At 43.2% G+C, this 15,108-nt stretch overlaps 3 protein-coding genes across 15 annotated transcripts in view; 2 read left to right on the top strand and 1 right to left on the bottom strand.

The window, feature by feature from the left end:
* LOC140914869 (lysosomal acid lipase/cholesteryl ester hydrolase-like) overlaps window positions 1-5,432 on the bottom strand; it is a 30,431-nt gene extending 24,999 nt beyond the window's left edge. For 2 of the 6 annotated variants that reach the window (XM_073353756.1, XM_073353752.1), the window contains exon 1: window positions 5,187-5,432. The gene's annotated coding sequence lies outside the window, so the exon portion shown is untranslated. Of the gene's footprint in view, window positions 1-3,116; window positions 3,173-4,643; window positions 4,756-5,186 lie in introns of all 6 variants that reach the window. The other 4 variants (XM_073353751.1, XM_073353755.1, XM_073353750.1 and 1 more) reach the window with 4 other exon arrangements.
* ATAD1 (ATPase family AAA domain containing 1) overlaps window positions 1-15,108 on the top strand; it is a 448,511-nt gene that overhangs the window by 19,488 nt on the left and 413,915 nt on the right. The gene's annotated exons all lie outside the window — the stretch shown is intronic.
* RNLS (renalase, FAD dependent amine oxidase) overlaps window positions 5,478-15,108 on the top strand; it is a 144,745-nt gene continuing 135,114 nt past the window's right edge. For 5 of the 8 annotated variants that reach the window (XR_012160021.1, XM_073353770.1, XM_073353769.1 and 2 more), the window contains exons 1-4: window positions 5,478-5,898; window positions 6,443-6,548; window positions 9,970-10,112; window positions 11,842-12,003. Coding sequence is in view for 7 of the 8 variants with exons in the window: in XM_073353770.1 (XP_073209871.1) it covers window positions 5,763-5,898; window positions 6,443-6,548; window positions 9,970-10,112; window positions 11,842-12,003 (547 nt within the window). In the remaining variant the exon portion in view is untranslated. Of the gene's footprint in view, window positions 5,899-6,422; window positions 6,549-9,969; window positions 10,113-11,841; window positions 12,004-15,108 lie in introns of all 8 variants that reach the window. The other 3 variants (XM_073353765.1, XM_073353766.1, XM_073353768.1) reach the window with 3 other exon arrangements.

The raw sequence follows: 15,108 nt of genomic DNA, 5'->3' as shown, positions 1-15,108 counted from the left end.
ACAGCATAAACTACAGAAAGTTTTCCACCTTCCCACACTGTGACTTTCTACTATTCGGTTCTACAGTTTTGTGGTGGTTGTTATTTCTAACCCACTTCCCAATTTCTGCAACAGTTGGCATAACCGTTGACCGCCATTTCCTAATAAAACATCATATCGAAAAACTGATGTCTAACCTTAGACCTGGCCTTTGGTTTCCTTTCTGCTGGCCTATGCCCAGTCACACATTACAGTGGTGATTTGCTCACTCTTGCTTAAAACATAGACATTGCCACACAAGGTACCATGTACAAATAGCAAAAGAGGCATGTGCCCAGTCTCTGGACTGGAAGAAAGGCTTAACTGTGAAGTTGCTAGGTTTTTTGTTTTTTTTTAAAAAGGAAGACTGCAATACTTTAAGAGAGTCAAATAATTAAAACAGTAAAGGAAGAGAGACATTCAGAGTTACAGGTTTCAGATGAGACTGGAATAAAGCTAGTCAGTGAGGAGGAGAAATACTTGGAGGGGGGTGGGAAATGTGAAAATTAAAGAAAAAGAAACAGTACTGGCATAGTGGTGACCCTTGCCCATGGAGTGAGTCAGACGTGGAGAATCTGAAATGCTAGTCATAGGTTGATGCTTGCAGAAGGTACTGACATTATTCTCTAGAAAATGTCATTAATACTGTATTTGAAGTGCAGAATTCTTTGTGATGAAGCACTTCATATTTTGTTTTAATCTAAATGCACGGAAAGGAAAAGTGTGTGACGGGAAGGGGTATGCTTCCCCCCCCCCCCCCATTCAGTGTTTGTTCTGTCTTTTTTGCTACCAGTGAAAGACTAAAATAAAATAAATCCCCTTTGCCTGTTTCTTATGCTAGTATTCAAAAGATTTACAAGAGAGTTAGAAGGTTCAGAGTTTAAAATGTTGCTGGCTGTTTAGGAGCTGTGTTGCAATGTGGTATAGCTTGAAAGTCCATCCTGAAAGAATATGTGGAAGGACAGAAAGACAGTATTTTCTTAAGTGCTTTAGATACAGCTGAGTGTTTTTCTTACTCTGCTGTACATAAGAGCACAAGAAAGTATGTTAAAAGAATGGGGGGAAAAATAGTGGACAAAACACAGAACCTCTGCCTCATTCAGACCCTGCTTCATCCAGCATAGGATGGATGGTATAATTCAATATTTTGTTTTATCCTCAGTTGTTCAGCGTGTGGCTCCAGGCCTTATTTACTGCATACTATTCAAACCTTGCTTTTAATACAGAATTAGTAATTTCCTCCGGGGTGTTTGTATGAGGTTCAACAGCATACTGTCAGAGTGCTTCACAAACACTAATGAATTTATTTTCACAACATCCTTGTGAGGTGAGGTGGTGGTTGTGATGCTGGCAGTTTAGGTGCCAGCTCATGCCAAAGTCCGTAGGCCTCACTGAACACTGACATAGCTGAAAACCAGTCTGGCCTACCTGTGTGTTCGTTTTGTTAAAATAGGTATTAGATTTATAGAAATGTGTATAGTGTTTGGATGTTATGAAATGCTTGAGAGTTGCTGCATGTATCAATATCACTCATAATATCTGTATCCAATGTTATAAGGTAATATATTAAGTGATTGCTTTAACTATGAAAGTGTTTGCTATGAAACAGGAAACTCTCACATTCAGGAAAGAAATATTACCAAGTGTGAAATACTAGTTTACCACAAGAAGTGTCATCTCCTGCCCAACAAAAGAAGGCCTATACGCACCAGACGAGAGAACACAGAGACTAGATTCACAGAGTTTAACATCAGTCACTCTCACCATCATTAGGGAGCCTTGTCTTGACTGGCAGAAACAGTTCTTTGCTATACGCTATTAACAGCAAATTCAGTGGATAATAAAGTCACTACCATCCATGAATGAAGCCCCTTAATTTATCTCTATAACTGAAACTTGAATGGAGGACACTGCAAGATTATTATTAATCTAGATGAGTCTAGTCACATATCAGCATGAGTTATGTGGTAACTGGGGAGTCTGTGGTCATGTATCTGACATCAAATTTAGGCCTTTGTGCTAAAACTAACTGCACATGTGTCTTTATAATACTGCATAGCCTGTTGTAGTCGGGGGAAGGCTTTCTGCGTACTTCAGTGTTTATATTTAGTCTTCTTTAGGAATCCCTCTTATTCCTATAGAGAATGTTAGGTTAAGTTAATAAAGCCAACTACAACCTCTTAATTATCCATGAGGCTTACAGTGGTTCTGAGGAATCCCTAAATAACGATCTTTCTGTTGGATTTCATGAGTGTTACATGCCAAGCTTCCCTTAAAGAAGATACAACTTAATATATTATATCCTAAGAAGCCATGCCAGATTGTAATTACATTCTTATGCAGTAAGTCTTGATTTAATATTTGTAGGCTAAATAACATTACTTACCAATGTACTGTGTACAGCACAATCAGACATATAAGTAGTACACATAATATACACGACAAGTATTACAAATGGAAAGTGCATGATAAAGTATAATGTTGTATCTGATGTTACTAATTCAAATAGAATTTTAATTAAAGTTATACATAGCTTTAGCAATGGGGGTAGGAAGTTGAAATTTGGCTGGGAAAGGGTCCTTGTGGAGGAAAAGGACCTTCAAGTGCTCTGGTGAAAATTGGTTTTGATTTGACTGAGTTATATGTGATGGAACAGTGTACATTGTAAATCTGCAGTTCAGTTTGTAGGATTATTTATGTATATCTGCAGTGCTGAGAGCAAAGATTGGCTGTATTGTAGGCCTCTCTCTCAGTGCTTCTTTTAGGTCCTTTATGCTGTTCATCAAGCCCTGCCTCATCCCTGTTCATCTTTTAAGAATTCAGCCTTGCAAAACAGATAGTTATTTACTTGCATGTCCCTAACATAAGGATTGATCATAATAAAATGGAAAGTTATTCTACATGCCTAAGAAAAAAATTCAGCTGTCCAGGATCAAGTAAATATTGTGTGCAAGATACAAATTTCCATCTGCTATGTATTGAATGAGGCAGAGCTTATAGCAGCCCACCTCATTTGTGGCATATCTTGTAAGGCGCATCAAGCAGTCTGTATGTACCTTGTAGTGTACAAATATTCAAACAAGCTCCTCCCTACTAACCTAGTAAGACACATGAGACTGGATGCTCTCATGAGGTCTGACTTTTGACATTTTTCCTGGGGAAAAGAAAAAAGTGAATTAATTTTTTTATATATATATAACAACATTTAAGGTTGCACAGTTAACCACTCAGGTAAGCACAGTTAACCTCATCTCCATCAGGCCCCAATCCAAAAAGCACTTCAGCATGTGCATAATCTCAATAATGCGATTAGTTCCGCTGAAATCAATGAGACTATATGTACACTAAGGGCTTGGCTACACTTGCAAATTAGAGCCCCAGATGCCCTAACTCACGACCTGTCCCCATTGGCACGGCACTTAGAGCGCCTGGACTCTGCAGCTGGAGTGCTCCTGGTAATCCACTTCCACAAGAAGCATAACGCTTGCTGTGCCTTGGCTGAAACGCCCCAACGTCAGTGTGAACGAGGTGTTGCATTACTGCGCTTTGTTTGGCCTCCAGAAAAGTCCCATAATCCCCTTAAATCAAGTGGCCACTCTTGTCATTGTTTTGAACTTAGCTGTAGGAATGCAGCTATGCCCTTTCAAAGTTCCATTTCTGACAGCCGGCATGCTTATCTGCTCCGGGACAAGGAAAGCAATTACTGTGGAATGCTGTTGTTGAGAGTCTTTGTGAGAGAGAGGGGGGAGGGAAGGGGATCTGCAGCTGTCTGAATTTACAAGACAGCATGTTAACATACTCTCAGCCCCCCAAAAACCCACTCTCCCTCCCCCCACATACAGACAACACTCCCTGTCACGCTCCACCCCACCCATTTGAAAAGCATGTTGCAGCCACTAGCATGCTGGGATAGCTACCACAATGCACTGCTCTCTGTTGTGTTGCAAGAGCTGCTAATGTGGCCACGCCAGTGCGCTTGAATCTGACAGTGTGGACACTGCAGCACTTTCCCTCCTGAGCTCTCCAAGGGCTGGTTTAACTCACAGTGCTCTACACCTGCAAGTGTAGCCATGCCCCAAAGGTTAATCACTTGCTAAAGTGCTTTGCAGGACTAAGGCCTCACTACATGTCACAAGATGTGACTTACAAGGTTGTATGAAACAATTGTATGATATTCTATAGTACATTTGCATTTCCTAACAGTGTGCTTAATCATTGGACTTTAACAATCTTTTAACATCATTTTAATAGTATAGAAATTAGTCTGAGGAGAAATATTTTAAGGCAATTAAAAGGGTTCATTGAAATGCATATATAAATGGAGACAGTACTTTCCCGAGTATATGCAATTCAAAAGAATTTTAGTATCATAATTATTGGTGGCCTTCTTCTAAGGAAGAAATTAAAATATCTGACCTTGTATAGCTCTAAATTATGAATTTAATTTAAATGTTGAAAATTATAGGATGTCATGGGCAGCAAATCCTATGGGCCTGTGGTGCCTGGACACCAGGAATATTTTTGTATTCTTGGCCCTGGGCCTGGCTCCAGCAATGTTTGGGTCCGGGTGTCTCCCTCGGCCCCACCTTCTGCCCCCCCCCCCCCGCCCCGGGGCCCCCACTCACCACGGGCAGCGTAGTGGAGCTGAGCGGCTTCCTCCCTACTCACTCCATGTGGTTGCCAGCCCCTCCCTGCAGCCCCTGGGTGAGGTGGGTCTGTGTCCTGCCCCAAGCGCCCCTGCAGCCAATGGGAAGCTGGGGTGTAGCAGGACATGGAGACTCCCCGTCTTCCCTGCCTAGGAGCCCCAGGTAAGCGCTGCACCCCTGCACCCCCTCCCAGACCCTGCACCCCCTCCCTCCGCCCCCCCAAACTCCTTCCCAGAGCCTGCACCCCTACCCCTTGCCCAAGCCCAGAGCCTACACCCAAACTCCATCCCAGAGCCTGCACCCCTCACCCCCTCCTGCACCCCCAGAGCCTGAACCCAGCACCGAACCTCCATCCCAGAGCCCAACCTCTCACCCGTCCTGCACCCCAATCCCCTGCCCCAGCCCAGGACCTGCACCCCGGACCTTCTCTCCCCCACCTAAACTCCCTCCCAGAGCCTTAGACAGGTGGGGGGTGGAGTGGGGCGGGGGCGGCTTCTGGGCATCACCGAAATTTCTACAAACCTGCCACCCTGGAGTCTCTTCATGCAGAGTCACTTGCAGGATTGGGCATTCAATTAGCTGACTTGTCGTTTGACTCCTGTAGAGGGAGTGTGGCGGGCCGGAGGAGAGAGGGGAAGATATGTATGCGGCGTGTGCACGGATCGTGCTGGGCAGGGATTTGTTTATCTAGGGTCGGGTACGGAGTACACATATGTAGTTTGTGCGTGTCCCTGTCTCTGGTGTGCGCACGTGACAGAGCTCGCCCATGGATACAAAGCAGTGGGAACCCCGCCCCATTGTGAAAGCTCGTCCCCCGCCCTGAGCCCCGGCAGCCAGGAGAGGCCGCGTTAGTACGCGGCCCTCTGGGGGCCGGCTCCGACAGGGTGGCGCTGGACTGTCACTGCGGGCCAGCGGCCCGGCTGCTCCCCCTGCAGGCGAGCGGGGCTGGGGCAGGCTCCGCCGGGCACCGCGCTGGTTGGGCCCGCAGCAGCAGCGGGAGGAGCCCGGGCCCGCCGCCCGAGCGCAGGCTCACTACCGTCGTCCGGGGACAGTCTGGGTGGGAGAGCCGGTCTTTTAGTCACATCTCCGTGTAGGCCAATGGCCGGCGCCGCCGTGGCGCGGGTGCTGATCGTGGGCGCCGGGCTGACCGGCAGCCTGTGCGCTGCGCTGCTGCGGAGAGAGCTGCCCCAGCGCCCGCTGCGCATCGTGCTGTGGGACAAAGCCCGGGACGCAGGTGAGGCCCTGCCGCGGGCAGAGCGGCCTCTGCAGGGCCGGACAACTCCCCGCCCATGCACGGGGACAGGGGAGCAGGGATCAGCCCCGGGCACGGGCGCATAAGCACTGGGGATGGCACCCCGGCTCCGAGCCAGGCATCAGCCCCGGGTCAGCGCAGGGCCCGGGTGTTCGCATGCCGCAGGGGAGGGGACGTGAGCAGTGCCCCATGGAGACTCTGCACAGCATAGCAAAGCTGCCAGTCGGGCCTGACGACAGGCGCGGAGAGAGGGACTCTCCTCCCCCGGCTACTGAGCGGGGCTGGGGCTCCAGCATGTGCTGAGCAAGAGCGAACAGCTGTGCAGGAAGGAGGCCAGCCGAGGGCTCTGGGGGCTTCGCCTGGAGGACTGGGGCGCTGACCGCCCCTAGGGGCCAGAACCAGACATACAAACATCCTGCTGGAACGTCATTTTTGTAACCCCCCTCATGTTAGGCGCTAACTGTGTCCGGGGACAGTATATGTGGGGGAGCCTGGCCCTCTTTTAGTCACGTCTCCATGTTCCCAGGAGGAAGAATGAGTACAAGCAGGAGCCCGCACAACCCTCGCTGTACAGCGGATCTGGGAGCACAGTACATAACGCTTAGGCCCGCCTATGCCCCAAAGCATCAAAGGTGAGGTGGTGAATGAAAAGCTGTTGCAGCTGTAAAAGGATTAGGAAAAGTAACAAGCGAAGGAGCGTCATCTTTTTAATAATTCATGGTGCACTGCCCAGTCTAGGATACAAACGTACAGGTGATGACACTGATCCTTTAAAAATAATTTTCAGCTGTCAAAGGGTAGTTATATATTATAGCGTTCTCTTACATGGGTTACTAACAACACCCTTGTCATTGTTTATGGGATTTGTTTATTTTCTGCAGTTTTCTCATCTTGGACAGTTAAAAATAATCTGTGAGGTCAGTTTCGTTTGTGTTTTAGTAAGTTTCACTTTTAGTAAGTTTCACTGTTGAAATTTCAGAGGAGGATTTATTTGTCTTAAACCAGCTGGTCAAGAGGAAGCTTTGTTTAGAAGTATGTGTGTGTGTGTGTGTGTGTATATTAGTTGGTTTTAAACAAATCAATTCACAGTATTTAAATTTCAGGCTGCACATAAATTGACAGTACCTTTTTATATGATTTGAAATATTACTGTTAAAGTAATTGTATTATTGAATTCAAGAGACCGTTTTAGCCATTATTTTTAGTGCATTTTGTAGGTAAGTGGAATGAAGATCAGACTCAAAATAGTCTGACATTTTAAAATTAGCAGATTTACAAGTATGTGGCATAGATATTAATTTAGATATAGTAGCACTTGTTTGATGTGAACAACCTCTGCTAGTTTTTAAGTATCAAAATGTCATCAAATGAAAGCATGTATTTTAGTGTAACAAATTTCTTAAATGGGTCCAATAAACTATAATGACAACACTGGACCAGGACTGTATTGTGATTGTCTTATTCATGCACATAGTTGAAGTTAATAGGACTGCTTATGTTCAAGTCTGTGGTAGTTTGGCCTTGGGAAAGTAACAAATAATCAGACTGCATGTACTCCTCAGCAGTGTCCTCACTAGACAAAGATGCAAAACAGTAGTAAGAAAGCAATTAAATTTCATGAAGCATGTCCTTTTGCCTGCCATGCTGTGCATTCCAGGAGTTCAGTAAACTTCTGCCATTCTTACTCATGCTGAGTGGTAATTTACTAGTCTGCCAGTCATTCCACCAATCACAGTGAAAGTATTCAAGGAATGAGGTACCACTTGGTGTAAACAAGGGTGACAGAACTGGGCCTACCTAAGTAGCACAATTAAGGGAATAGTTTTGGATGGCAGAATAGAATACAGAGAACCAATTAGAGGTTTGCTTGGGCTTAAATTTTAGGCCCTGACCCAAATTCAAGCCTATTTGACCCTGCCCCCCAAACCTGAATCACCACTGCTGACTTCTGGCCCTGGGGTTGGTGTGATTGCAGCTGCATTCATCACCCCTGCTGTACCATGGCTGGCTGCAGAATGAGAGACTCTGCCACTCCGACACACTCACTCCACAGCACACACAGCACACAGGGTGGTAGAGGTGGCCAGCAGGAATGAGGATAAGAAGAGCCGAACCAAGCAGGTGGGTTTGTTTTCCGACCAGATCTGGATCTGACACTTCTCCCATTGAGTTTGGCTCGGGTTGCGGGGTTCTAAGCCAAATTCTGCCTTGAGTTACTTTATACACTGTCTGTATCCTGATTGGAGTCAGAGGCATTACATGTGAAAAATCAAGAAAAACTTTTGGAATTTGTCCAGTTTTCCTTCTAGGCTACTGAAAATTAAAAACAAAACCTCAGACTTACAGAGTGTACTGTGCCATCAGACTAGCAATAGCATATTCGTTGAAAAGTTCTACAGGTTTTATAGAAATGTTACTTCCTATCTTAAAAAAGCATCATATCAGGTGTCATTAAAATGGTTTTACACTGCTTTCCAAATGATAGCTTGTCTAATATATTAAAGTTATGTCTCTCTCATCTGGAGGTATTCATCTTATTGATTATCTTAGGGACCCTGCTTGACTTGGCACCTTGCCTAAGTCTCAAGGGTCTAAATGGTGAAAAATGCCTTTTTCCAGTGGCTCTTCACTCTGTCCTTCCAGGTGAGGATCTGACCGCAGAGATCCATCCAGGCTAACGTAGCTCACTGTATCTGAAAATAGCAACAGTGCAGAGACTCCAGCCTGGATAAAATACTGTAGTGTTTGCTTTGTTAGTGGTCCAGACTGCCATGAGTACATCACCTCTCTGCTGTGCTACCTCGGCTAACTCCTAATCCGCTTCCATTATCAAGTCAAGGCCTTGGGTTTGATCTTTCGTGCTGTCAATGGTTCAAGGCCCAGGTTCTCTGTCCGAGACCTCCTTAACAACTGGAAAAAAATACAGCTCAGAAAGCTGAGGGCAAAGCAAGCATGTCACAGCCAGACACACATCATTTGCAAAGGGAGGGGTTCAGCTGCGGAACAAGCTTCTAGAAGAGGTCAGGCTAATCCAGAGTTTGACCACTTTTAGCGCACATTGCAAAACCTCTTTAACAAGGCCTTCCACCATTCCAGATTTGGGGGTGAGAGGTGAAAGGGAAAAACCACACACAAATATCGATCCCAAAACAGAGCTGACTGCCAGGCAGGGCAAAGAACAGAAGTCTCAATCTACTAGGAACTATGCAGACCTAATGTACCAGGGAAGTACTTAGATTTTACAATGATAGATGCTGTGGAAAACTAAGGCAGATAGTGGCTGAGTCTAGTTGGAAAGTTGGGAAATCATTGATTTCCAGTGGCATGAAACTTTTTATTTCTTGCCTTATGGAACTGTGAAATATCAGACTTTAAAGATCTGATGCCTTTACTGCTATAAAAAAAAAATTATTACCTGGGCCAGGGTAATATTTTGGAGAGAAGGAGAAAACTGTTTAAAATAGGGGTGACTGTTTGAAGCTGCTCATTGGTTTGGAATATTACAATAAATCCTTAGGAGCTGGGTTAGTGGGCCGACAATGTAATGATAGGTAATTGATGATAAACTGTACAGGACATCTTTTGTAAATACCAGAGGAAGCAAAGTTGCACCTGTTAGAAGATACTCGAAGTCCAGCTCTGACATGATCTAGAGCTTTCACAAGAGAAGGAAAGTGGGCAGTAAGTTAAATACTTTTAGCTCCAGACATCATTTATCTTCCTGCCACAGTAAGTCAGAATTTCCAACTGATGTGAAACTTTCCAACAGGATTGCAATGGGGAGAGCTAGGTGGGTATATTGTCTTTCCCTTGAAAGAGATCAGTCCTTATGAAGTAGTGAAAAGTACATATAAGGTCATTTTTATTTATGTAATTATTAGGAATACATTAATACTAAACATATATAGTTCAGCTTCAAACGCCAGTTGAATAGGTTATAGAAGACAAAGGTTATATAGTTTGTGTGTTATGCCAGTCTAATTGCTATGGTTAACAATGCTGCTGTTACTGTTCTTGCAGATAGTTAGCATGTATATTTTGTTTGATTTTTAGCTTCTACGAGGACCTTCTGGCCCATGATGTGTTGAAGCCATTGACTGCCCCTGTGGAAGGCATGGTGATGGAAGAAGGATCTCACAATTTTGTGACACCTCAGGGAATCTCTTCAATTGTCAAGCATTATTTAACAGAGTCAGGTAGTCTTTAGACATCTTGTGTAATTAAGAACTCTCCGATAATTATCCTTCCTTTGATCAACAAGGAGTGACCCAGGCTCCCACCCACCTCTTGAAACTACTGTCACTTGAATGTGATAGAAAGTTTTCCCTTGCACCCCAGGCTCAGTATACCCTCTGGAAAGGGGTCTGAATGCAGTGACACTGCACTGCTCTCATGTCCTTTGGTCAAGGAAGCTTGGTAGCTGAGTGTAGGATTTGTATATGTGAGGCTTCGCATGATGGATTGGAAAGCATGCCTTATAGAGATGGACTCCAGGAACTCAATCCTTTTAGCTGAACAAAGTGAGGATTAAGGGGTGACTTGATGAGTCTGTAAGTGCCTACATAGGGAACAAGTATTTGACAATGGGTTCTTCAATCTAGCAGACAAAGTTATAACAAGAGCCAGCAGCTGGAAGTTGAAGCTAGACAAATTCAGATGGGAAACAAAGTAGTGACGGTAACTCACCATTGGAACAGTGTCCAAGGTTTTAGTAGATTCTCATATCACTGAGAATTTTGAAGTCAAAATTGGATGTTTTTTCTAAAAGATATGGACTAGTTCAAACAGGGCTTATTTTGGAGAGAGTTCTGTGGCCTGGGTTATGCAGACTAGATCATCACAGTTGTCCCTTCTGGCCTTAGAATTTAGGAATCTATCATGGCACACTAGCATTTTGAATGGATATGGCTTGATACAGTCTATTTGAAGCTGAAAAAGACTAGATTCTTTTTCATAAAAATGTTTCATGCTGACATCTTGAAGATGTTTAAATGGGTAACGTCTAATTTGCAAAACTTTAAAAACCAAGTCTCTAATCTTGTAAGCATTTACACACATGTAATTTCAGCTGAGTGATCAGTCCTGTTAACTTCAATGGGACTGCTGGCATGTGTACATTTATGCACATGTTTAGGTGTTTACAGGATCGGAGGCCAAAGTTATATTTGCACTCTTTGCTTTATCAATATAGTCCAGATCCTTTAGGATAATGATAATTTTGCCATTTAATTCTGTGGGAGTAGGATCATACCTTGAGTGAGAGGTTTAGGGGGAAATTTGAGTCACATAAATCTGGAGTAACTGCATCTGACCAGAATTTGGAATTTTTAAACTAATGTATAGTATTGGTTTAAACAGTGTTCAGTTGATGATCTGGGAATCTATCAACTGACTGTAAAGCCTGGTGCTGAAAAGGAAGATTTATTAACTGTTACAAACAGTTTCAGAACATGTACTTGTGATATAAAGCTGTACTATATTTAGAATTGTTTACAAAAGACTAAGGAGCAGATAACCAAGCTGATATAAACTGTCATAGCAGCATTGCTGTTTTTCTTTGAAAAGCAGTGGAATTTGAGGGTTTTGTTACAGTATTTAGTGTGTGTTCTACCTCTCCATGTTGAGATAGTTTTTAATATTAACACTTTTTTCATCTGTTGATGTTGCAAATCTGTTATAATTGTGATCATAATTCATTAAGTTTTTACGCCCCAGTCCTGCTAACACTTAGGCATGTATTTTAATCATGTGAGTAGTTCCACTGATGGAAATGGGACAGATTAGGTGCTTAAAGTTAAGCACATGCTTAGCTGTTTGTAGGACCAGGACCATAGTTTTGATTACTTGTGGAAGTTATTCTGATATTATGCATGTTCTCTACTATCTGATACAGAATTGTATGTATTAAACTATTCTTTTTTGAAGCAGGTGCAGATGTCTTCTATGAACACCATGTAACACAGATCTACCTCAGAGGGGGGAAATGGGAGGTCTGCAAGAAAACAGGATCCCCAGAACAGTTTGACATAGTTGTTCTCACAATACCTGTTCCACAGATTCTTCAACTTCAAGGTGACATTGTGAACAGTAAGTCTTCCTACAATAAGTATTTAACACAGAATAATAATTTATAGTATGCTATAGCAAAGAACCTGTGAGTTTGTGACCAGTTCTCATTTCAGAAAGAAGGAAATATTTTGTGGATGCTGTAAATCAAGTAGGGGTGCATTGTCCAATAAACATCAGATTATGTTTTTACAGGCAATATCTTAACTGAAACCCAGTTTTCGGAAGAGAAAATCTGTTCTTTTGGAAAAAATGAGAATTCTGGTCTGTAATTTTTATATTCATAGTAAAAACTGGGACAGAGCTGTAGTAACTAGAATTTTTTGTTTGGCCCAGTGGAGGAGAAAATATAAATAGTCCCTCAGCAGTCCCCCAAGTGGCTGTTTACTGGCTTACTGCCTCCTTCAAGGCCTCTGGTTATAGGAGTAAATAAGCAGCCTTCTAACTGAGAAGCTTGTTGGGGTGAGCAATGAATACAATTTTAGTAACATCTGCAGTTTCAGGAAAAGTTTATGTTGCAATTAAACAACCGCAGATGGCCCATGTCAGCTGACTCAGCTATAGGGTTGTTTCATTGCAGGGTAGACATTCTGGCTCGGATCCTGCAAGCCCAAGTCAGCTGATACCGGCCAGCCGCAGGTGTTTAATTGCGGTGCAGACATACCCTCAGAGACATGAAGTCAAAACCAATGGTGGCCTATTGATTGACCAGGACTAGCCACTGAGGGCATACTGCCCAAATATTTTAAGTCCTCAGTTGACTCCCTGAGCACTATCGTATGCTGATCTTTAATGCACATAGATGACTGGGACCAGACTACCTTAGAGACTGCCTCTCTTTTCACTGTCTACAAAACAGTGAATATCAGAGACATTAGCTACCTGTGTCCAGAGTGAAATAGTAGAAGCAAAGGGTGCAGCTACTGCTAGGCTGTGGAATACAGCAGGGCAGAAAAATTTGGCAAATAGTAAATTTCCTGAAGAAAAAAAAAAAGCAGCATTTTTCAATGCACTGAAACCTTTTGCTGGTTTCTTGTGTTGAATTCAATGAATAGCTTTGGCTGAGGAAAAAAAACTGAAAACAAGAATTTCAGAAATGTTGAAACTGATCATTTAAAAAAAAAAATGCATTTCTAAATGAGAAAAGTCAAATCAATTCAACATTTTCAAAACCCCCAAAACGCGTTTCAGTAAGCAAATAGAATAAAACCAAACCAAAATAAATCAACTATTTGCTCAGCTCTACTGTGGAATATCCTGTCAGAGAATATTAGCATGAGCTCTAGTCTGACTGTTTCCAAGCCCTACATAAAGCTAATCCACAGTAACCGAACCTAATGAACAAAAAGGAGGGGAAGATAAGGAAAGAGCGAAGAACAAAATCTCAAGTATAAGCACCATGTCTAGAATAACAAAAGCAGAGTCCATGTCTGATGACTGGAGATAAAGGAAAATATTTTCATTCCAGTCTAATTCCAAGTGCCATTCCTTTGCTATGGGACAAATAGTGCTTTAGTGACTGTGGAAGAGTCTACTCACCATAGGAGTGTCTCTCGTGGCCGGGTGGCATAGCAGCCTCTTCTTTGGTGCCCCCTGCCAACAGCCACTCCAATACTGTAACGGAGTGCCTCTTCCTTTGACTTGGCCCTCCAGCCAGGTCACTTTTAATCCTACCCCTTCCAGGGTAAACCAAGCCCAACACACCAATAGTCTGGCAGCATTGAACCAGAACTTTAGCACAAACTTCGGGATTTGTGGACCTTACAGCCCTTGACTCCAGCAGCTTAACACCACACCCTAGGGGGTGTCATTAGAGAACTCAGGTCCACCTTCTACTCTGGGTTCCAGCCCAGGGATCCTGTATGAAGCAAATAAGGTCTGTTCGTTCAGATCCTCTGCTATATCTTTGGGGTGCTTTTTACTAGTCCTATCTCGTTAGTCTCTTCTTCAGATCCCCAAAAAGGGGAACCAAACTAGTTATGATAACCAAAAGGTCCCGTCCCGTCCCAGACCAGGCCCAGCTGCCCCAAAGAGGCATTGATCTTAGCCAGGCCTTCCTTCACAAGCCTAACTCAGGAAATGCATTCCCTCTACCAGTCACATTTTACTGAGCTGAGCCTTTCCTCTTTATCTCCTCCCTCCAGGCTTGATGCCTTACACAGGTGTAATGGGGTGGGGCTGATTGGGCTCACAGGCTCTCACTATTAACCCTTTTCAGTCAGTGTGGGGTCTGTGTACCCCATCTCAGTGACCACCTCTGCCATTCATGATTTTATATACTCTCTCATAATTCCTCTTACCATACATAATTCCCCTTTACCATACTAAATAATCCTGTTCTCTTTAACTCTCATTTGGAGGAGATCACTTCTAATTGTCAACATAAACAACATCATGATTCTAATAATTTTTGTAGCCCACATGTAGACCTCTTGTTTTATTAAATAAAGTTGTTTTGTTTGAATATTTAGGTTTGAATGTGGGTTTTTTAAATACAAAGTTATACTGATGGTAGTTAAAACAACAACAAAAAACCTGGCTAAGACAAGTCACTAACCTAGCCCTGGACTTTAGGCGTTTGCTGAAAAGAGTACAGTGATATTTTAATAATTTGGAGTAGATTAGAAATGGGGTATAGATCAGAGAGAGGAAGAAGGACTTTATCTATATAATAATATCACTATAGAGAAATACAATAAAGTGACTCTTTGACTCGAGAGAAAGAAAAGGTGAGATATCAAAAATTTGGAGTAAATTGGTTGGGAGGCCAACATTCCCAAGAGAGTGCTCCAACAGTCATGGTATTTTCTGTGTAATTAAGAAGAAAGTGTAGTGGAAAGTGTGTGTGAAGATTGTCAGTCATCTGTAGTGGATAAATTGATGTATGGCCAAAAACAGTTCTGCTGTCAAACTACTGGCTGTATTTGGAAACAGTGTTTTCACAATAAGTCAAGTTATTTTTTTTTTAACTGAAGGAATATCTCAGGTGGAGTGAAAAATAAGGGGAGTAGAAAGAAGGTGTAAGATAAACATGAACATTGCTAGTATATATTTATCAGGACTGGGCATGCAAGCCAGTGCTGGTTTAAAATTGGGTTTGAAGAGTGCTGGGTGATGAACCAGGGT

This window comes from Lepidochelys kempii, chromosome 7 (genome assembly GCF_965140265.1).
Source record: "Lepidochelys kempii isolate rLepKem1 chromosome 7, rLepKem1.hap2, whole genome shotgun sequence".
NCBI classification, from domain to species: Eukaryota; Metazoa; Chordata; order Testudines; family Cheloniidae; genus Lepidochelys; species Lepidochelys kempii.
This window is presented reverse-complemented; position numbering and strand designations above follow the sequence as displayed.